The sequence below is a fragment of the Ochlerotatus camptorhynchus genome, unplaced genomic scaffold (genome assembly GCF_037179485.1).
Source record: "Ochlerotatus camptorhynchus isolate MF236.1 unplaced genomic scaffold, CSIRO-AGI_Acam_v1.1 ptg000070l, whole genome shotgun sequence".
NCBI classification, from domain to species: Eukaryota; Metazoa; Arthropoda; class Insecta; order Diptera; family Culicidae; genus Ochlerotatus; species Ochlerotatus camptorhynchus.
The window spans coordinates 5,346,382-5,368,625 of record NW_027040560.1 but is presented as its reverse complement, the minus strand read 5'-3'; the positions used below and the strand labels follow the sequence as shown (position 1 = coordinate 5,368,625).

Sequence of the window (22,244 nt, the reverse complement as noted above, 5' to 3'; positions counted from 1 at the left end):
TTACAAAGCTGAATTAACTGGTCGAGTAAAGTGATTCATGTGCCGCGATCAGCGATTCTCAGCGATCTTGTTGTAGAAGGGCATGTAGATGTTTTTACATCAGTTCAAAATGTTGGCATAGCTAAGTTGGTAGAGTCAAGGTTTGCCAATGCGGTCGTCTCGAGTTCGATTCCAGGTTTCCAGTACAGGGTAAATAATTTGGTGGTGTGCGTATAACTAATTTCGATTAATTTGGTTCGCAGTAAAATAGACTTAATAAATTCCTCCATCAAAAAAAGCTTAAAAAATATTTTAACCAGGCTTCAAGATAATGCTGTGTAGTGGACAACCGGGAAAAGGTTGAATAAACGTATTTCAAGTTCACACACAACTAAACAGCAGGCTAAAAGCTGCATAAAAGCGTAAATAGATATGCAATAAGAGCTTGTCCCAACCGTCCCAACAGCCATAAGTAGCTGACTAAGTTCAACAGATTTGCTTGTATAGATGTTGAATAAAGGTTCCTCATATCGTATAACACTTGAATACAGCTTGAGGCTGTATAAATGAAATGAGTAAAGCGTTTACATTGCGAAAATTGTTAGTTGGAATGTCTCTTGATATGGTTATGAGACATATCAAATATGGCGATACGGAATCATAATGCAGAACATCCTGAACCGGTTCTACGGTGGCCAATGGCTCTATGGTTGTCGTTTTGAGTGCCATTGATCATATTTCGTCGAGTAGTTGTGATTTGATATGTCGCTTGATATGGTTATAAGAGATATCAAATTTGACCATGTGGAACCATAATCCGGAATGATTTTATGTATGATGTATGTAAGATTCATATTCCCTCCCTGTCGAAAACATAGACAAAGTATCATTGAAATCGGAAATTCTCCAATCTGGTCATTTACCTATTTCGCGTGGAAGTGCACAAGAGAGATTTTTCCCCTTCATTTTGAGACTATTATAATGAACTGTTGCATCGAACGTTCCGACAAAACATTTAATTAGCAGTAGTAGTAGTAGTAGTAGTAATAGTTTTTATTAGTTCCTTCTTTGAATTGGTGAAGGTTGTGTTTTAATGTTATTCTAGCAAACACACCGTGAACCTTATTATTACAGTTTCATTCAGCCATTTGCACACGCTGCGCTTTCTCGCCTACTGTGATGAGCATGCGGCTATATAGCCATCACGCCGATTACTACGATGGTTCGTCGCAACTGTGCGCGCTGCGTTCACTGGTGTAGGTAGGTGCCAGGTAGACAAGACACCCTATGTAGCTTAATAGAAGCGCGATAAAACCGAGTGTAGTGGAGTGAAAAGAAAATTCATTCCATTTCGTCGCGCTCAGTATTCAGTTTGCCGTCGGTTCAAAAGTAGCAATAAGTTAACGCGCTTACGGCTTCCTCCCAGTAGCCTCTCACAGTGCTAGTTAGTTATCACTTTGCTCGCTTACAGAAAGCATCACACCACACCGCAGTGTGTATTTTGCTCGACTTATGCGAAGGAGATAGCATTCTCTAACCCAATAATAGAATTAGAACACAAACGCAGTGTAGCGCAAAGAGGAAAACGGTGGATAGTCAGAGTCGATCGGTCGCGAGAAAAACATCCCATCGTCAGTTGTGTGCTCGCTCGAGTGTGTACTGAAGCGCTAATCTAATTACTATCTGTTACGGTAATCGTGGTCATCGCCTCCGTCGCGCATCGCCGTCATCATGAGAGAAATTGTGCATCTGCAGGCCGGTCAGTGCGGAAATCAGATCGGATCAAAGGTGTGTGTGCAGTGTTCCAATCGGTGAAACGTGGCCTACTTGATTTTCCCATTTCAAATCGGTAACCGTACCTAGCTATCCAAGTTGGATACCACAAACGGTACCAAAAGAAACATGGACTCAATTTCTATTTTTGAGTCAGCTAGCAGCAAGCGACAGTGCGCAAGCAGGCCTTAGAAGTGATTGCATAAGCGGCCAATGTTCAAACGGTTCCATCAAAGCAAGCCTTGCATGCAACGCTGATAACTTATCTAGTTTTCACCTTTTTTGGACCGAAATCAGTGACAACGTGTACCCCGCTGACTGTGGTATTGCGTCAAATGTGTAGGAAATTGAAATCGCTCAATCGGCGCTCACAAAACTCTTTTTTTTTTTAATTAACTCCACCGCAAAGCTGACAGTGTACGAATCCGAAAACTTGATTCCATCGTACGATGCAAATCTAGCCGAGCTGCCCTGTTACGGTCTGTTTCAGGCTTTATATGGGAAAGCCCAGTTCCATTTTCTATAATGCTGATGGTGTTGCTATTATGCTTCAGTCATACTTCTCACCGCCGCACGCACAGCACGAACTGTTGAATGAATCAACAACAATGCTGCGCAGCATAATCTGTCAGCATGCTTATCTCATCGCCCCACACCACCACAGTCAGGCGGTATGACATTGCTAAACAATGCTATTTGTACACACCACCATGGAAAATGAGTTCGCATACCACAATCCGTTATGTTTTTATTACTTTCTCGTATGTGGGAATGAGAGACTCGAAGAGCTAGGGCAATTGATCTAAATTAGCATCTGCACCGGTAGGTTGGTAGGTAGGTGATAATCGTGCCGGTTTGAAGAATGCGGCAAAATTTTACCACCCTCAGCAGGCATATTCGGGAACGGCCAATCACGTGGTCTAGATTTATTCGTCCAATGACGTTTGCTCGACGCTCGGATTTGAGTATAAATACTTTATGTGTCATCATATGGCTTTATTTTTTTTCTTTCCGGGCAAACAAATGGGAAATTATTTAGTCTACAGGGGAAATTGATACCTCTGGCACATGGGACGGTTCTAAGTTTAGAACGGTGTAATTTTCCTCAAATAATACGATGAGGTCAGATGCACGTATGCAGCGGAGGAATGCACGATATAAAATGGGGGAAAAACATGCAGGAAAGCTTTCTTGTCGATTTCACAATTTGAATTTGAACCGCAACTAAGTATAGTGGAAGACAGGGTATGAACGGTCGGTTGGGTTAGAAATCCTCAAGATTCTTGCAAATATTCAACGCAGAAAAGATTAACAACATGTTTTCATCATTCTGAAACACCTTGCACGCGCGTTCTATTTCTCTCAAAACAGAGTAACTTTTACTCAGTTTAGTATTTTCATGCTAAATGTCAAAAACTAGGTAACATTAAATAAGAAAAGTGAGTAACTTCTACTATTAATATTTACTCACTTTCAAGTAATTCCACACAAATTTTATTCGTCGTGTTCTGTCAAAGACTTGCAGACTCTTCACTTTTGTCCCTTGCGTCCTGTTTACACTGGATTTTCAAAAATTAAATATCTCGAAAAAATTTAGCTAAAAGTGCACTTGGTTAATCAAATTACTCTAAAAATAAGCTGACAGCTCCAATACAACATCTTCAGAAATCGTCTATTAACAGCTGCAGTTAGATGGTTGCCGAACCCAATCCCGAGCCGTGACATAACCTGGAATTTCTAGTTGAAGGGGGTTCGGGATTCGCAACTTCCGAGGAGATGGTTAAAGTCTAATGGATTAAGATCTCTCTGTCTCTCTAATTTGGTAGTCATTATATGGAATACTAATAAATTAGAGAGAGAAAGAGAGATCCGTCCTACAGACATCGGTTAATTGCTTGGAGCAATCCCTTCCCATCGCTAATCAACAAGCACAATGGTATGTCTCTCAACTGATTCCATGGAGCTGTATATAGATCAAATTCCCTGTTGGCAAGAGGGTTTTACCAAGATGTTCTTCAATCCAGATAGTGTGAACTAATTGAAACAATTTTGCATTGTGATTATATTGGTGCATTGCGTGATTATATTTGAATAAAAACGTTTGATATGTTTATGTTATATTAAACGACAAACCCGATTACTCATTTTCAAATATAATAATTTTACAAGAACTGAGTAACCTTGAGTCAGTTTCACTTATCTTTCAAAATCTAGAACTAAGTAGACGTTACTCTAAGTTTGGCAAATGCATTTTTTACTCAAAGGTGAGTAACTACGGGTTTACTCACTTTAGAGTAATTCCACTTTTAACGAAGGTGAGTGGGATTTTTACTAACTTTTGAGTAAAGTATAACGAGCGTGTGTAGCCCCCGAACATACGAAACGTCAAAATAATAAATAAAAACTAAATTCACGTTTGTTTCATGATCTTATTTTGAAAGCAACAAATCAAAAGCAAAACTATGTTTTCTGATATTTTTCGGTACCTTTTCCCTTAATTAGGCTGTGATTCTTCTGTGACTGTTGATAAAGGTATGTAAAAATACATAAACCATGTCAAAATATATACAATATTGTGAAAATTGTAAACCAGGGGTAAAAGCGCCACACTTTTTTATTGCGTACACAGCAAAACTTAAAACGTAAAATTGTAAACAATCTTGTTTACAAAGACGGGCATTTGTATACAATATTTGCAACATGTCATGAAATGTATCTCATCTTTACACGACTTATAACGTAAACTTACAGGGTGATTCGGAATAACTGTCACTTTTAAAAATGGTCATAACGATTGAACGCTTGCATGATTTTTTGATATCAGTACATTCCAGATATACTACTTATATAACCATAAACTTAGCATACTTTAATTCAAATCTCTCTCCCTTTACCTTTAATTACCAGCCACATTTGTCATGAAAATGAATCACATCTGGAGCGCACGTTTTAGTTCCAGCGCTTTTGGAATCCTGGTGATTCGTCTAAGCTCTGATATTGAACGGATTTTCCACGCATGGTTCCTTTTTACATCTACCTCTGCAAAAAAAGAATGTTTCATTCTTTCAAAGAGATTTAAGTTTCTAAACGAAAACACACGGGTTTATACAGATTTATGACATGCTCCATTATCACGTGCATGACTGCTTTAAATCAAAAACGAATGAAATTTCAAATCCTACTATCAATACAAGCTGATATTTGAACACACTTTAAAACAAAATTTCTTGAACATATAAAGACTGGAACGCGCAAAAATTAGTCGACAAAAAAAATCGTTTCTTTCAGTCAAAATACATATCACAAAAATCTTCTTATTTTTCTTTTGGTAGTTCAATTCATATACTTAAAGGAAAAAATATTCATTTATTCCTTTGGTTTGCCAAATCAGAACTGCCGTGCCTCCACTTAGCCCTTTCATTAAATGTTGCACAGTGGTCTCATCGACCTTATTCGCCGCCGAACGCCAGTTAGATTTAAACTGCTGCTCGTTTTCCATGGATTTATTAGTTTTTTGAAATTTGACCAAGGCCCAATACCGTTCGATAGGGAGGAGATCTGGGCTGATGGGAGGGTTGTGGTCTTTGGGTACCACAACCACGTTGTTCGCATCGTACCACTCGATTGCCTTTTTCCCATAGTGGCAGCTCGCCAAGTCCGGCCAGAACAGCACAAGTCTATTATATTGCTTAAGGAATGGTAGCAGCCGCTTTTCCAGGCACTCCTGTCCTGTAGATCTCTTGATTGTTGGTTCCCGTAGTAATGAAAATGCCGCTTTTTAGACCACACATGCATATAGCCTGCCAGACGAGATATTTTTTCGGGAACTTCAATAGTTTGATGGTTTTGAAAATTTTAGCCACCTTCCCTTTTCCTGATGCGGTATAAAACTCCTGTCCTGAAATCCGCCTTCACATAACTTTCGTCGTCTTTGACGACACAGTCAAACTTTGTGAGCAGATTCGTATACAGCTTTCGGGGCCGCTGCTATGCCGACGTGGTTTGTTTGTAATCTCGGTTCGCCACCTTCACTTTCTTAAACGTCGACAACCCGGCTCGTTTCTTGGCCCACTGCACAGTAGTTTTGGAGGCGTTGAGCTTGCCAGTGACGTCCCGGATGAAGAGGTTAGAATTCCGCTTATATTTCACCACCCCCCTTCTTCGTCGTCGCTGCCACGTTCGAATTACGATTGCCGCCGCTTCCAGGCTTCCTGGCGGTCGACAGACGCTTCCCGAACACTTTTAAAACGTTTGTCACGGTCGATTTGGCCACATCCAGCAATTTTGCCAACTTGGCGTGTGAGAACGTCGGATTCTCTTGCTGCGCGAGCAAAATTTCGACACGCTGCTCCTCTTGCTTGGACGTCATTTTGAAAACTGGAGAACAAACGGTGAAAACTCATCATAGCAACCATTGTATATACACTCAACTTCCAAATGCAGCATTTCAGGTTTTTAATGCATTTTAACAGAAATTCACCAATTTGAAGTTGACCAATTTTTGCACGTTCCAGACTTTACCCATTTTACCCATTGAGATCTGTTGAATCGGTGAAAGTTATTCTGAGTCAACCTGTACATGATACGTGACGCGCCATTTATTATCCATAATAATGAACAGAAATTAACACTACTTTTTCGAACTGTGTAAGTATCTTTGAAACTGAAATGTTGTTTTTCCAGACCAAGTAATAAGTGATATTAATTTCTCATTGCTATAATCAAGAATAAAAACCTGAACGCATCCACCTATGGTGAGATGCGATTATTGTTACTAATTTATGTTCCGAAATAAATTTTGTTTTGGTCCTGGCTGGTATCCGGAACGGGAGCGAGACATTTCATCGAAGGACGTTTCGCCGAAGGTCATTTGTCGAACGGGTCATTTCGCCGAAGAGCAAGCCATTTTCTACGGCTTTGGTCTTTTCTCAAAGCTCAATCAATTTTGAAATTAGTCTCGAAAAAAGATTAGGAAGGCTCGATTTTTTCAACCTGCTTCCTTCTTTTGAACACGAGCAGTACTTTCGAGTTGTACTGATTAGAGAAATTTTTAAATAATCAATATTTTTGATTAATAGGAATGCTTCCTTCTTTTAAACATGAGCAGTTTAATCGAGTTGTGCTGATTTCGGATATGTTTAAACAATCAATATATTACATTTTTAGAAATGTTTCATTCTTTTAAACATGACCAGTTCTTTCGAGTTGTACTGATTTCGTTATTTTCTAAATAATCAATGAGTGTTCACTCGGCTGTCGACAGAAGCAGACCACTCTCAATGTGCGTCATGCGATCGTCTGTTTGCTCGGCAGCAACCATTGTGTGGTCCTCCTCATTGTTCTTCATCAGCAGTTCTTTCAGACGATACGTCGTCGACTGTCGAAAGCAACCATTTCGTGATGAATGTGTGAGTACAGACCACGTTTTGCGTCCATTGCTGCAATGGAGGGGCTCTGACCCCCGTTGGCGAATCTGCCATACAATGAAACCACTGGAAGCGGCTCCCGTTCTGGCGGAGAAGGCTTATTGGATAGCGGAAGGTAAAATGTTTATAGTGTTGCACCTTTTGACTATAGTTTTAAGATGTAATGTATAGTGAACTCCTTGGCTCTGTAAAGTTAATTCGGTTGAGCCTTATCAAATAAAGTAATAAACAAAAGAAATCAATATTTTGGATTTATACGAATGATTTCTTCTTTTAAGCATGACCAGTTCTTTCAGTTTGATTCATGATTAAACTTCGGCGAAATGACCCATTCGGTGAAATGACTCATTCGGAGAAATTACTCATTCGGCGAAATGTCCTTCGGCATAAATTCCTTCGGCAAAATGTCCTTTGGCGAAATGACACAGCCTCATCCGGAACATGTCAGTGTGTGATCAATGTGGTCCATCGTACTCAATATAATCACAAATGACAATGTTGTTGAGTTCTCATGTGATTTGACATGTCGTTTTTGATTGACTCCATATGATTTTGACCATCTCCCGAGGGTACCCGAAACATGTTCGGATGTAGCCAAATGGGGCCCTGGTCACACAATATTACACCTACTGATCGTATTTTCGAAATCTAATGCGATTATATGTGCCCCATTATGGGTTTGTACCGTTTTCGATAATTTCTAGACCTGTGCTCACCAGGCCGCTGGTCTCCGGAACCAGTTGATCGATTCCAAAGATATTCAGCTACGATCTATGTGACCATCTGGCACTTGTGGGGTCCAAATTGGTGCAGTGGTTGTCGAAAAAACCGTCATGGTCCGTCTTACCCCGTTGGTGGTCCTTCTTACAACGCTTGTAAAAGCTTGAGTCTTTTTTTGTCGTTGCAAAATTGACGGAAAATCATTAAAAATGTCAGAAAATTTTACAATTTTTGTCCATACACAGTTCGAAAAAGAAGTGTAAATTTCTGTTGAATATGATGCACACACATATCATACATGTTTACATTATAAATCGTGTACAATCGTGAAATAAAATACAAGTTTACGTGAATGAATGTTTACATCACGATTAAAATTCTGATTTTTTTCTGTGTAGGTAAATGAACGCTTATTTTTATGTACCATAGTCATTTTTTGCTCATTTTAGCCTTTAAATTTATTGCTTAGGGTGCCGGATTTACTCCCTCGTCCCCTATGTATTGAGTGTAATATTTTTGAGCACTCAAGCCAGTATTGACGTAATATGTAATATTGACGATCAAACGACGGTGTACGGTTGGAAAAATAATTGACAGTTGTTTGTTGCGATAACAAACTGAATAATAATTTGGTCTTTATCTACAACCGCGTTGTGGACCTGATAAGCGATTTTTTTTTTCTGTGCTGAGTACCTTCGATAACATAACTGATTCATCGAATGAATCATTCTCGTTAGTCACAGAAACACCTGAAAAGTGCTTTCATTTCCCCAGTAACGCAAGTTATAATTTAACTGTTTGAGCAGAATTTGGATAAACGCGCCACTTTGCGTTTCATTATTGAATTGGCAAATTGAGTCCTTTTAGATTTATAGATTAATGGCCATTTGATGTAAACAGGAATCTTCCACAGATATTTTGACCTTAGTTTTTTTTACGTAGGATTACGTCTTTCGGCAACATATTGGGGTGCAATTTAAAAAAAAAAAACATAATTTACCGCATTACGAAAAGTGGTCAGGTTTTGACCATATATAACTCTGTCAATAGTGAATGGATTTTAATTCTAAACAAGCCAATCGATTAAAAATTTAGCTACAAATCTGCTAAATTAAACACTTTATAAATGTTAAATAGGACACTACTAATAATTACACAAATGTCCAACTATTACAATAGTGATCAAAATGATCACCGATTGCCTGCAAACAGCGCATTCCCTAACACAGATTTCAAAATCGAATTCGATCCTGTCTCCCTGAACGGTGCTTTTTCAACCACCGTGTGTGGTGGTGTCCGGTCGGTCGTGAGCAGCAACAGCAGCAGTGCTTTCGGCGCGAGGCGTTGAACATTGTACACAATGAAAGTCTGCCCGCAAGCAGCGAGCTGCAGCCCACATGCGCGTCCATTCACCGAAGAAGGAGGAAGAAGCCTCACCGCTGGTGATCGGAATCCATATTCGTGAGTCGCTGTGGGCCAACTATGCCAAGCGTGTCACCCTCGTTCAAAAACAACAGCCTCATCCGTGTTGAACACCCTAAAACGGTCCTTTTCAGGAACACCGTAAAGAGTTTTTTTTAGACATTTTCAAACTGAACATTGCATTAGGTCCTAAGTAACATTGATCGGTTCTCTACGTTGACTTTCTCTTTCGTTAATAACTTAGAATAACTTGTAATAGATGCTAGATAAAAGCTTCTTTTATCGATCAGTGTGCTGAAAATACCTGGGAATGTCATTACATGCCCAGGGGGATACAGAAAGTTGAGATGTTACTTAGGACCTAATGCAAAGTTTAGCTTGATTTGTCAAGGTCATCAATCATGTTAAAATCTAACATACCATATGTTTTTAAGGCAACATTGGGGGTGCAATTTCAAAATCCAAAGTCGGTCGTGGCATAAAAGTGGTTTGATTTTGATCCAGAGATGATGGATTCTGAATACGCATATCGATAGGAAATTTTCCTACGAATCTGCTTAAATGAACACTTCGATAGTGAGCATTCAGGGGACGTTTCAGGATCTGCTATGAAATCAATGAAACTGTCCAAAATATCTCTCAACACACTGACGTTTTTTTTTCAGTTCTTTTAATTTATTTAAGGTTCTGTGAGATTTCAGATATTGTTATTACGTTCTTTGAACGTCCCTAATGTTCTTTAAAAATATTTAATTTTAAGAATTTCTTAAAATTTCTCTAAATTTAACTGCCTTAAATTTCTAGAAATATATATGAAGCTCACAGATCTTCCCTGAAGTTTCCGTAATTTTCCTGTTGTTCATGGAACTATTTTGAAGGACTCAGAACAGCCACAAAGTTTACGTAACTTCCCTTAAAATTTCTAAGATCTTTAAAATTCTGATAGTTCCTGCAATTTTCCTGAAATTTATGGAAAAGACCTGAGACCGTTGGAATCTAATATTAAGGATCTTAAAACTTTCCCGTAGTTCTGGACGCCTTGGAAGTTCTCAGAGCTATCCTGAACTTATCAGAAGATCCTAGAAATTCTCAAAAATATTATGCTCGCAAAAAAAGAAGCTGAAATGCCCGAAAAAAGCAGGCTTGATGGAGCCTCACTCGCGAGTTTGAAATGAACCGAGTGTAGCATTTTTCTGAGGAGTAGAATACCTACTGCCAAATCATTCCACTGAGCTTTCAGAGCTTGTGAGTGAAAGGGGATAAAATGAGAGTGCGGTTTGTTGTCATTCATGTTCATGCTTTCTATCACACGCTCTTACTCTCACTCTGGGTGAACTCTGAGCTTCTTGCGCCGAACAAAAAAGTCATCCGGAGTCTCGAAAAGCGCACCTCACGTCAAATCATCCTCTCGCTCAAGTTCACTCTCCCCCTCTCTTGAGGAGTTTTTGTTTACTTCTTCGATATTCCTGCAGCCACTCACTCGAGGTGAGGGCTGGCTAAACTCGCAGGACTAGAATTTTTTAAAACCTCCAGTGAGTTTGAGGAGTTTCAGCATGCCTGGAAAAAAGCTGAGTTTTGGGAGTTGGTTGGAAATGCTAACATGAAGCTTTAGTGTGATAATTTATTAGCTAGAGAATGATTTTTTAGAAGAGAGTAGGTGGATAGTTCCGTTAGAGTACGGCAGTATGAAAATTGAATAGAAGTTGAAAATGAGCGAAGGGCCATTAATGTGACAATTTTTGAAGATAGACGCACATCTTTTGCCTAACCCGTATGTCTCCAAGTCTACAGGCAAAAAATGTGCGTCCCTCTTTTGCAAACAGAACTTGTAAATACATTTCAACTATGTCATCATGTCAAATAGTTGGACTCAAAAAACCACAAAAATCAACCTGTCGATTTTTCATGATGAGATAGAAACAATGTTTTTGCATCTATATTTTTGAGGAATCCAATCCAGAAAATCAGTTTTTCCTTAGATTCCTGTGAAAATTACACGTCAAATATGTTTTCTATCTCATCAGTTGGACTCTAAATAAAACCTAAAAGTCAATTTATGCTGTTTTGGAGTCCTGTAATTTTCTTTTTAGAAGAGAAAAAAAAAAGCTGATGGTTTTAGATTTTTGAAATCTTTTTCCAATATTTTGACGTAGGACTGCGTCTTTGTTTTATGTAAGGAGGTACACTTGGCGAGTACGAAAAATGGACATGTAACGAAAAGGGTCAGGTTTTGAACACTTATTTCTCCAAAGCATTGATGTGAAATATGTCATGGAATATGCCATTCTACGTGGTATTCATTCAGCAATTTTGTGACATATAGTACAAATAATGAAAATAGTCAAACAGCTAAGAAATTCAACAAAAATTGGTAGCATCAAAATTTCCCATACATATGCTTGGATCACAAGGTGTCTTTCCTAACACAGCCAAAACACAGTCCCAAACGAAACAAGCAGAAGCCGCATTTCTTTTGGAACTTCGGACGTGTTCATATCGATACGGTGCAAGGGGACAGGCTCCCCGCAGGCAGCTTGCTTACATGGCTGCCTGCAAGAGCACTCTAGCCAGAGAAGTAGTGAAGAAGCCACACCGTCACTGTTCGGGTACAGTTGATCATCGTTAAAACACCACTGTGCGCGTCATCGTCATGCCGAAGAACATCAAACTAGCTCACCGTATCCGTGGAGAAAGTGCTTACTGATCTTAGAATTCCCCAACCACGACAAAGATCGAACAACCCGGTACCGTGCATCAAACCCGCCGCTGCCAGAAGAACAAGAACCTGTGATAAGTGGCGTCACGATATAGTGCGTGTTGTTCATCGTAAAGTGGAGATCCGTCTAATATCAAGGCTAAACTTTTGCCTAAGGCCAACAGCCGGGTAATTTGCTGGCCGCCCGACAGACGACCATGGGCATCACCAAAACCGTCCTTTTCAGGGCGACAAAAAGGCTTCTTTTGAGGGTCACAAACCATCGAAACGACTCTTTTCAGGGTCACCACAATTTTCAAAGGAAGAGTTAGTTTGGAATATTTTCCAATACAAGAACTGTAAAAGAATCTTATTAGGAAAATCAATAATTACACTTCGGAAGACGTCAACGGATGTCATAATAATATTGGGAATTTTAAATAACGTTCGTTCAACATAGTTAACATATGTGAGCGTAGTCCTGCGTCAGCTGCTCGTTTTTTCAAGGGGCGGCAAGCTTCCCCTTTATGGAACTAACATAGAGTTTACAGAATTTTCCTGAAATTTTTGGAACTTAGTTAAAGATCCCGTAATTTTTCAGATTTTTCCAAAAACATTAAATTTTCTACACATTGTTCTTGGAGCATCTGTAATGTTCCTGCAGTTTTTTTTTGACGTAGGACTACGTCTTTGATTTCTATATGGGGATACACTTTGTGAAAACTGAAAATAAAACATGTAACAAATTAAGAAAGATTTTGAACGTTAATAACTCACCTGCCCCTGATCCAATTTCAATAATTTTATCACCAATCGATCAGAAATATGGCTACGCATTGATAGCAATGCTTTCGAATGTTGATTTTCAACAGAAACTATTGAAAAACTGGTAAATGTCCAGCATTGTCCAAAAGCGTCGAATTAACTAATAAATCCACCAATTATCTACATACATATGCTGCTTCCCCAGCACAGTCGTCAAAGAGTAGTAAGTAGACGAAACAAGTCGAAGTGGCATTCGCCTGCGATCCGGGCGCGTGCGAAGAGGGAGGATGTAATTGCGTAATATTTTGCACACTCATCGCCATACTCAGAACCACACGCTCCCAACGACCACACCACTGTATGGTGTTCGGTCGTCGAAATTAGTAGCAACAGCAGCAGTGCTTTCGGCGTGTGGCGTTGACAATTGTTCTCCAGTAACAACGAAAGGCTGCCTGCAAGCAGCGTGCTGCAGAGCCCACATAATCAACCATCAAAGGAGGAAGAAGCTATGGATCGGAATCAGTAGCTCTTCGTGAGTCGCTGCGGGTCGGTCATCTATGCCAAGCGTGTCACCCTCGCTCCAAACGACATACAGCTCGACAGCCTCATCCGTGTTGAATACCCAGCTCAGAATTACTCAACCATCACTACAAAACGGTACTTTTCAGGGCCACCAAAAATTTGTTAAAGAGTATTATTTGGACATTGGTCAAGGTCATCAGTTCCCGCAAGCAGCTAGCTATCAAGGCTCAACCTGTCTATAGTGGCTTGTAGGCCTGAATATATTGGTGTAATTAGTTTTTCCTCGGCTTTCATTCCGCACGATTCGTTTCTTTCGTTTAATCAATCACCCTTGTAGTGACGTCGAAAAGATTGTTTCAATCGGCGCTTACATATGCAATTTAATGTGGATTATAGAATTTTTTGTATGTTACCAAAATATATGAATGGTTTGCCACTAAATGTTGAGATAATTTATTGATTATTGAATTATCACACTGTATACCATGAAAAAGCAGCCTGTTTGTGAGTTTGAAGTTCTAACCCTAGTTGATGGCCCTTAATAATTTAAGTAGCAGTTCTGGCTTTTTATTTTTTATGTTTGAGTAAATATCGGGGTGATATTTTTAAAGCAAAATGTTTATACAACCTGGGAAAAGCTGGAATATATAGACAACAAGATAAAACCACTCACCCCAATATATAACCAAACAATAAGAACAATAACTGGAGCATTCAGAACATGCTCAATAGCAAACATACTAGCTGAAGCAGGGATCCTACCCCTAAACACAAGACTAAAACTAAATACAATAAACAAGGCCATAAAGAAACTGGAAAAAGCCACAAACAACAAAACCCAAAGATCACCACTAATAGACAGAGCGAACAACTTTGCCATAGAACTAGCCGGTGAGGAAATACCGAAAATAGCTAAAAGAATATTCACGCAAGACAGAAAATGGTACAAACAAAAACCAAAAATAGACTGGACAATCAAAAACACCCTAAAAGCAGGAACACAAAACAACATAGTTGCAAAGGTGTTCCTGGAAACAATACAAAAATACCCCAACCATAACAAAATATACACTGATGGATCAGTTAAAGACAATGAAGTAGGCTGCGGCATTGCTGATTATGCCACCAACAAAAGTATAAAGCTAAATAAAATGTGCACTATATACTCAGCGGAAGCTAAAGCCCTGGCATACGCAACAAGACACTCTACATCAGTAGACAAAGATACCATAATCTTCACGGACTCAGCGGGATGCTTAGCAGCCCTCGACAAAGGAAACTCAAAACATGCATGGATTGAAGAGATTGAAAAATACGCGAACAAAAACAGAGTAACGTTCTGCTGGATCCCAGGCCACACCGGGATTACAGGAAACGAACTAGCAGACAAACTAGCAGAATCAGGCAGAACAAGCCAAACAAACTTTATGAAAGTACCGGCACAAGATGCTATAAAATGGTTCAAACAACAAGCTATACGGTCTAACGAAGAGGAATGGTTAAACACAAATACATCATTCCTCAGACAAACCAAACCAACAACACTACCATACAATGACAGGAAAAAAGTCTCAGAACAAAGAGTACTAACTAGAGTAAGACAAGGAAAAACATGGCTATCAGATAGTTATCTACTAAAAAGAACAGACAGACCAAAATGCAGACATTGCAACACCTGGCTAACAGCGGACCACATCATTAGAGAATGCAGAGCGTATGATGCTGAAAGAGAAGAATACAAAACCTCAGATATATCAATATACAATAACACACACGAGAACGAGAACAACCTAATAAACTTCTTAAGAGAAACAGAAACCTTCCACAGAATGTAAAACACAAATAAGAACAACAGATACAAAAAGCGGCAGCAAATCAACACACACAGGGAGACAATAAAATGAAATCTGTTCGACCTTACTGATAACACAAACATCCAAGCATACCAAATAGAAACACTAACTGAAACCACAAAACAGGGACGTGGCCATCAAACTGACTAACTAGGCCACGACCAGCCGGACCTTCCATGGCCATCCTGTGTGAGCTTTTCCAGCCCTACCAGCTGCTGCGAAAATTTAACACCCCAGTGCCCTAACGGAGACACCCTTGACGAAATAACTCTATGAGTTAAAAGTCAAGTAAATGTTAATGCCTGCCTGGAATATATTTTAACAAATCATGAAATAAACGTGATCGACGGAAAAACTGGATAATCCAGATAAATCTGGAATGCTGGTAACGCTGTCTGTAAGCTGCAAGAAGAGGTTGCGAAGTATGTGTTTGGCACAATTAGCGATTTCATGATTCGTGGGTGCCCACTCTGTGTGAACGCTCAGAATCCTAGAAATTACTCACACACCCACACTGCTAAATGCAGCAGCCATCAGCAAACTGATTAGCAATTCAAAATTAACCACTCGTAACTAATTCATGCCATCAACAATCTGTGTCTCATTCCTCCACTCAAGCCACCATGTTACCACAGAATAATCCGATTAACTACACCCATAGCTCATAGAACAAAGCCATCACAGCCTGTGTAACCGCTTAACGCTAATCAACAATTATCCTCGACACTCTAATATCCCACGCTCCATAATTCATCTCTGCGCGCTCGTATCGGAGATCTTAACCCGGCTCAAAGGCTCAAGATGTTGCTCCCCCCCCCCCCCCCCCCCACCGGTTTTCCCGCTTTCGCACTTAACATGACATAGACATACGAACGAACCTACCAACATCAAATAACATAACTATATTCATTTCCAATTTCAATCAACGAAAGTTGGCGCAAGCTGTTGTTCGGCGAGCATTTGATACACACAAACGGACCAGGGGGAGAACAGACGCGAAAACGATATTGACGACGACGACGACGACGATGCTGTTATCACATATGTACGTACACGACAATCTTTCGCAAAGACACAAGCTGGGTAACATTTGCACTCAAGTGGAAATATGGCGAACATCATCAGAAATTGGCGCGTTTTCGCCACTTTCTTGGAATAGTACGCTTCCTTCACCAGTATTCCCTTCATATTTCCTTTCTCGGTGTCGGGAGAAAATGCGTTTGACGAAACGGAGCCTAACAAGGGAAATCTTTTTTGGCAAAACTAAAGAGGCATACGAACCAATTGTTGAAACGAAAGCTTTTGAAAGCACTAAAAATTTCATCGCCATCTATGATTGCACGAGCTGTATAAATTCAAACTTTCACATTTCAAATTTTACTCTTACTCCGTCAGACGTAGTCGCCGTTGGGAATTCTGGAACGAGCGCGAAAAAATGAAATAAAATCTAGTCCCATCGGTTTCGCTTTTTGATACTCGATCCGTATGGTTCGCAGCACAATGTATGTATCTTCTTCCGCTTGTGCCACCCGCCCTTTGGGACTCTTTCATCCCCCTAAAGTGTGATGTCCTCTGCAATAGCGAGAAGCAGAGCCAGTACGAAACTTCATGGGGGAGTCAAAATAAGCGATAACCTAATTTATGAGTTACTCTTGGAGCTCTTCCCAGAAAGGCATCAGCGCCAACTTTGGTTCTAGGCGAGTCGGAAGGAACTCACACAGCATACGGGGAGAGTTATTTGAGTAGTTTATGATCATTAGCTCGGTTCATTTGGCAGCAGCATGTGTTTGATGAATCCAATAGCGAAGCCAATTACCATTACTCCTGACAACAGCACCAGCCAGCAGAAGCAGCTAACGATGGCATACCTACTTGTGAGGTAACCGACGACGTTCATTTGTTTCACCAGAATTAAACGTTAATTCAATTTACTGCGCCCGGGAAAAGTCGACGAGCAGGGCCAGGAATAGGACTCGCATTAGCGCGCTTCAGTTGAAATTCAACCCTAAGCCTGTGGAGAATTGGGAAACACGGCAACCATAAACCCATATTTTACGATGGGGGAACTCTGATTATGACATATTTATTGCATATTTGAACTAGTTGGTAAATGGGCTTTTATTCCCGAAAAAGCGGGAGGTGATTTACAAACACAGTAGGTACCTCTGCTATTGGTGCAAAAATACACCCAAAATTTGAAATCCCAGCCGACTGACTATCGAGCGAACAAATTAGAAACAAGGTAAGTCATGAATAATTGAAATGTTAGAACAACGATTCAATTCCGCGAACGCTATATTCCATCGTCCTGTCAAAGCGGAACAAGTGTTTAACATATTCAACCAACCGAAAACCATCTTTATGATTTGATCATAGGAGAAAAAATCCCCTCTTCAACAAAAAAAGAAAAGGAAACTGCTAAACTGATTTCGATTCCCTGTGTTCCGCATTTCTGTCGGCGGAGGAAGACAAGCTCACCGCCTACTGCTGTTATCCTGCCCCGCAAAAGTAGGATGTTGTGGCAAGCCGAATCCACTCAAAATTTCTCTCCCTGCCCGTGTGTGTGTGTGAGAGATTGCCTAGCCGCAGGGGACAGACGTCAGATGTTGCGTTTTCTGTACGGACGTTCTGCGACGACAAAAATCGTCTCCCCTGTCCATATCCGTTCGTTTCGGTCCAGCAGTGGCCGAGTTGGGCGGTGGATGGAGATCAGGAAAATTAAAAAACGTCACCCAACCCACCATCCATTTTCTTTTTTTTGTGTGTGAATCCGGCCGTCCTCGGTCGGTTTGTTGCACGGAGCAATGCGCTCTGGTAAGGATTATACCTTTCCTACCTGATACATATGCCGGCGTTCGCGGAAACTGGATGGTGGCCTCCGGTGTACAACGACCGCACTTTGCAGTCACAGACACACGTGCGAGTGTTTATTTTGGGGTAATTGGAAATTCAAAGCTATCGTACCATTTTCCGATGAATAATTCAGCTTCAGCCTGGAGCTGCTGGGTTGCTGTGCAGTCTTGGGATCGATGCAATTCGAAACAGTTTCCAGCTACTCTCTAAATTATCGTCAACATTTTTGATTTCGATTCACTCATGTGAGCGATAACAGGTGTCGAGAAAGCAGACGGCAAATTGGATTGTATCATTCAATTTCTGTAATAGACTGTGAAACTTTCGTGATGGATGAAGGAAAAATACTTTCCAGTTGTTTACACCTGTCTACTATGAAAACTGAATCATCCCCATTTGACATTAGACGCTTACCGCTATAGCACATTATGGCACTATCTATAATCTTATGGTGAAATTGTGTTTTAATGGGGTTGGAACCAGTTCCAACCAAGGTGACCGAGCGGACAAAAGGATTTATTAATAATTGTTATTCCTTTTGCCGGTTCAGCTCGGTCACCAGCTTCCACTCTGCCAGGGGCCTAGTAGATGAGCGGATTGAAAACAAACTGCCTTGGCAACCGATGCCAGATGCAGGGATAGAACTTTTTTATTATTTTTTTAAAATAAAATGCTTATGAATTTTAAAGTTAACCCATCTTAAAATAAATAGTTTTGTGGTATTATAGACTGTTCCAGAAAGTATAAGCACACTTTCAAAATAACAAAAAAGTCATGTTTGTTTGAGTTTTAATAATTTTAATTTGGCAAATCATATTTGTATTTGTATTTCAAATGATATTTTACTCTCGTTTAATCAACATATTTAATCATAGCCAAGACTCCTAACTTTTCCTCGAACATGACCCATTAGCTTCTGCACAGTGACCACTTTTGGCCAATCTGTTTTTGAATTTTTGGATGTCGTCCGCTGGTTTTATTAATTTTCGAAGGTTTGCTTTGGTTAAAGCCCAAAAAGTCTCGATTGGCCGTGCCTCCGGGCAGTTCGGCGGATTCATGTATTTCGGTACGAAACATACATTTTGACTTTTGTACCATTCTAAAGTGTCCTTTGCGTAATGACATGACGCCAAATCAGGCCAAAATACTACTTGACCTTCGTGCTGCCTGATCATCGGCAACAATCGCTTCTGGAGACATTCCTTAACGTTTCTGAGTGTTCATCGTCTCCGTTGTGATGTACGGACTAGATGTTTTACCACACTCGCATATTACCTGCCAAACCATAACCTTCTTACCGAATTTTTCGGTAAAAATTGCCTTCTCCGTTTCGGGGATGTCCTTGCCTTCACTTACAGTATAGAATTGTGGTCCGGGAAACGTTTTGTAATCTAGTTTCATGTACGTTTCGTCGTCCATTATTATACACCCAGAACTTCGACACAATAACGAATCGTAGAGTTTGCGGGCCCGTGATTTCACGGACGCGGCCTGTTTTGGGTTCCTTTTGGGTTTTTTTCTGCTTCCGGTATGTTTTTAGCCCGGCACGCATGACGTTACTCGACGAGGTCCCTAGTTTTTTCGCAACATCCCGACCGGAAGTCGCTGGGTTTCGTTTGTAGGCATCCCTGATCTTTTTATCGATATCCGGACTCACAGGACCGGATTTCCGGCCACTCTTCGGCGCATCTTCAAACGTACACTGTTCTCTATATTTTTTAACCGCAGTTCGTACCGCTCCGACGCTTACACCCTCTTCCTTGGCCAATTTTCTCAAGGAGAGTCCGCTCACAGTGCACCATTTGTGCACGATACTTTTTCGTTGTTCCGGAGTAAGACCACGCATTTTGACAGGAAACACAAAACTGAGCACTTTTTCGATGCTATGTCATTCAGAAATGAGCAAACAAAAGGACGCAGCCAAAACATGTTGAAATATTTCATTATATTTAAAGTGACCGTTCAAATAAGGTGTGCTTATACTTTCTGGAACAGTCTATAATCTCCCTCTGTATTCTGAATGTACACTTGAGAGCAATATCGAGTGCAGCTTCAGTGAAAACTAGAGGTGGGCAAAACCGCTCATCTGGCTGAGTGGATCAAACCTATCCAGATCACTACAGGGAGTCGATTATTCAACTCATAACTCACATCACCTCACATCAACTCTTCAGCTCACATTGAAATTATGACACAAATTCAAAACCGGAAAATAAATTAGTGGTTTTAGTGCTTAAAACTGCGTAAAATCAATCGGTGATTAACATTGTTCCCTGGGTAATACCTCAATAAAAACAACAATGAAAGCTTGTCACGCAAGAAGAAGGAGCACTGTTGGGCACTTTCTGAAATATTTCAATAGTATAATTCCCTTACAAACCCAAATAAATCTATCTGCGTGAAAAAATAAGAGTGATTTGCGGCAAAATCCGCCAGTATCGCACCCAACGTCAGTACCTATACGTAAGCGTACTACGACGCGGCTCTCAAACAAAGGAGTAACAAGTGTGATACTATCACTGCTGGACTAGATCTTTGGTTTTCTCATGCAGTGGTTCATCAGAGAGGGGAAGCTTAGTAATCCCCATTGCCTGCCCATGACGCCATCCTATCGCAGCATGAGCCAGCAACGCTGGCCATAAACCCACCGTCTCCAACACTCCACTAAAAAGCATGAAATTAAGCCCGCCCACAAACAGCAAGGGGCAAAAACTAGCCAAGGGGAGGGGATTCACAAACAAACTGCCTTGGCAACCTATGCCAGATGCAGGGATAGAACTTTTTCATTATTTTTTAAATATAGAATGCTTACGTTAAATCCAATTGAATTTTCAGTTAACCCATCTTAAAATAGATAGTTTTGTGGTATTAATCTCCCTCTGTGTTCTGAAGGTACACTTGAGAGCAATATCGAGTGTAGCTTCAAGTATCGCGTAAACATACATACAGATTTTATTTCTGGTGTAATTCTCCAGAAAAATTACTCTCACTATTCTTGGCTTTAGCTCCAGATCATCAGCTCAGAACCGGATCCGGAGATGAATCGTGAAGAATCGAGAGAGAAAAAAAAAAGATCCCCAGAGCTGGACGGGTCCGAGAGTTGTCATCCTAAACAGGTCCCAGTGGATCATTCGAGTCAATGATTCGGATCTGGAGCTGAGCTGATAAGCTGTAGAGCTGCATTTCGATTTTCGGTTATTTGCTTTTGTGCGGATCTTCCGCTCTCCCAGAGAATGATGGGAGGAGAGGTGAGAGCACATATGCTGGTAGGAACAGCGTTGCCAGTATTCCAGATTTATCTGGATTTTCCAGATTTTTAGTCGTCTTGCCAGATACACAGACAGACCACGTATATTTTTAGATTTTTCACATATGTTCCAGATTTTCCCAGATTTTTTAAACATGTTGCTTTAAAAATATCAGTCCAATTTTTAATTTAGATTCAAACTCAAAAAAAAAAAAAAAGCCAAACTTGCTACTTTAATTATCAAAGGCCATCAACGTTGGACATTATTGGAATTTTAAGGTAATTCTGAAAATAGTTCACGGTCAAGTGTGAGGCGAATTCTTTGTGAAATCAAAGGAGAATTTCAAGCTACTTCTGAGTAGAATTACATCCATCTTTGTGGGCTTCGGGGTCGTGCGGCGTCACCCATCATTTAGGCGTATTGTGAGTGCTACGAAGTGAGGGTTCAATTCCCGCTCCAGCCGGTGCAAATTTTGACAACCTGAAAATTTCCCTACTGGTCTACGGGGTGTGGTGTGTTGTCCGTTGTCTAGTGTTAAATATTCAGTCTGGTTGAAGGCGGTGTCAATTGTCTTGTCAACTCTGATGACAATTGAATGGAGATTTTGTCAATAAAGGGAGTACAATCCAGAAGAGAAATCATAGAAAATTCTTATGATGAAACTTACGGTGTATGCTGATACGAATCGTGAGAATAATTTCAAAAGAATGTTGTCAAATGTTTCTATGGAGATTAATTTTAATAAAATTTTAAGCGCAATTTCTGAGAGACTATCAAAACCATTTTTGCAAAGTATTTGAGTACTTAGGTAATACTGAAAAGGATTTCAAAACAATTCTGACCTTACCTACAAAGCAGTTCAAAGGGAATTATTGGTTAAGTCTGAGAAGAGTGTGACGGTCATGCTGAAGAGTGTACAAAGGGATTTTTTAAGAATATTTTAAGAATTTCATAGAGAAAAATGGACACAAAATTGAGCCAATTCTTG

The 22,244-nt window shown here is 40.2% G+C and overlaps 1 protein-coding gene across 2 annotated transcripts in view; it reads left to right on the top strand.

Annotated features, from left to right (window-relative positions):
* The first annotated feature begins 1,324 nt into the window (after positions 1 to 1,324).
* The window catches only part of LOC135697468 (tubulin beta chain-like), a 56,751-nt gene continuing 35,831 nt past the window's right edge, over positions 1,325 to 22,244 (top strand). The window contains exon 1 of one of the 2 annotated variants that reach the window (XM_065217210.1): positions 1,325 to 1,767. In XM_065217210.1, the coding sequence (XP_065073282.1) occupies positions 1,711 to 1,767 (57 nt within the window). In that variant the 5' untranslated portion in view covers positions 1,325 to 1,710. The remainder of the gene's footprint in view (positions 1,768 to 22,244) is intronic. The other variant, XM_065217211.1, reaches the window with a different exon arrangement.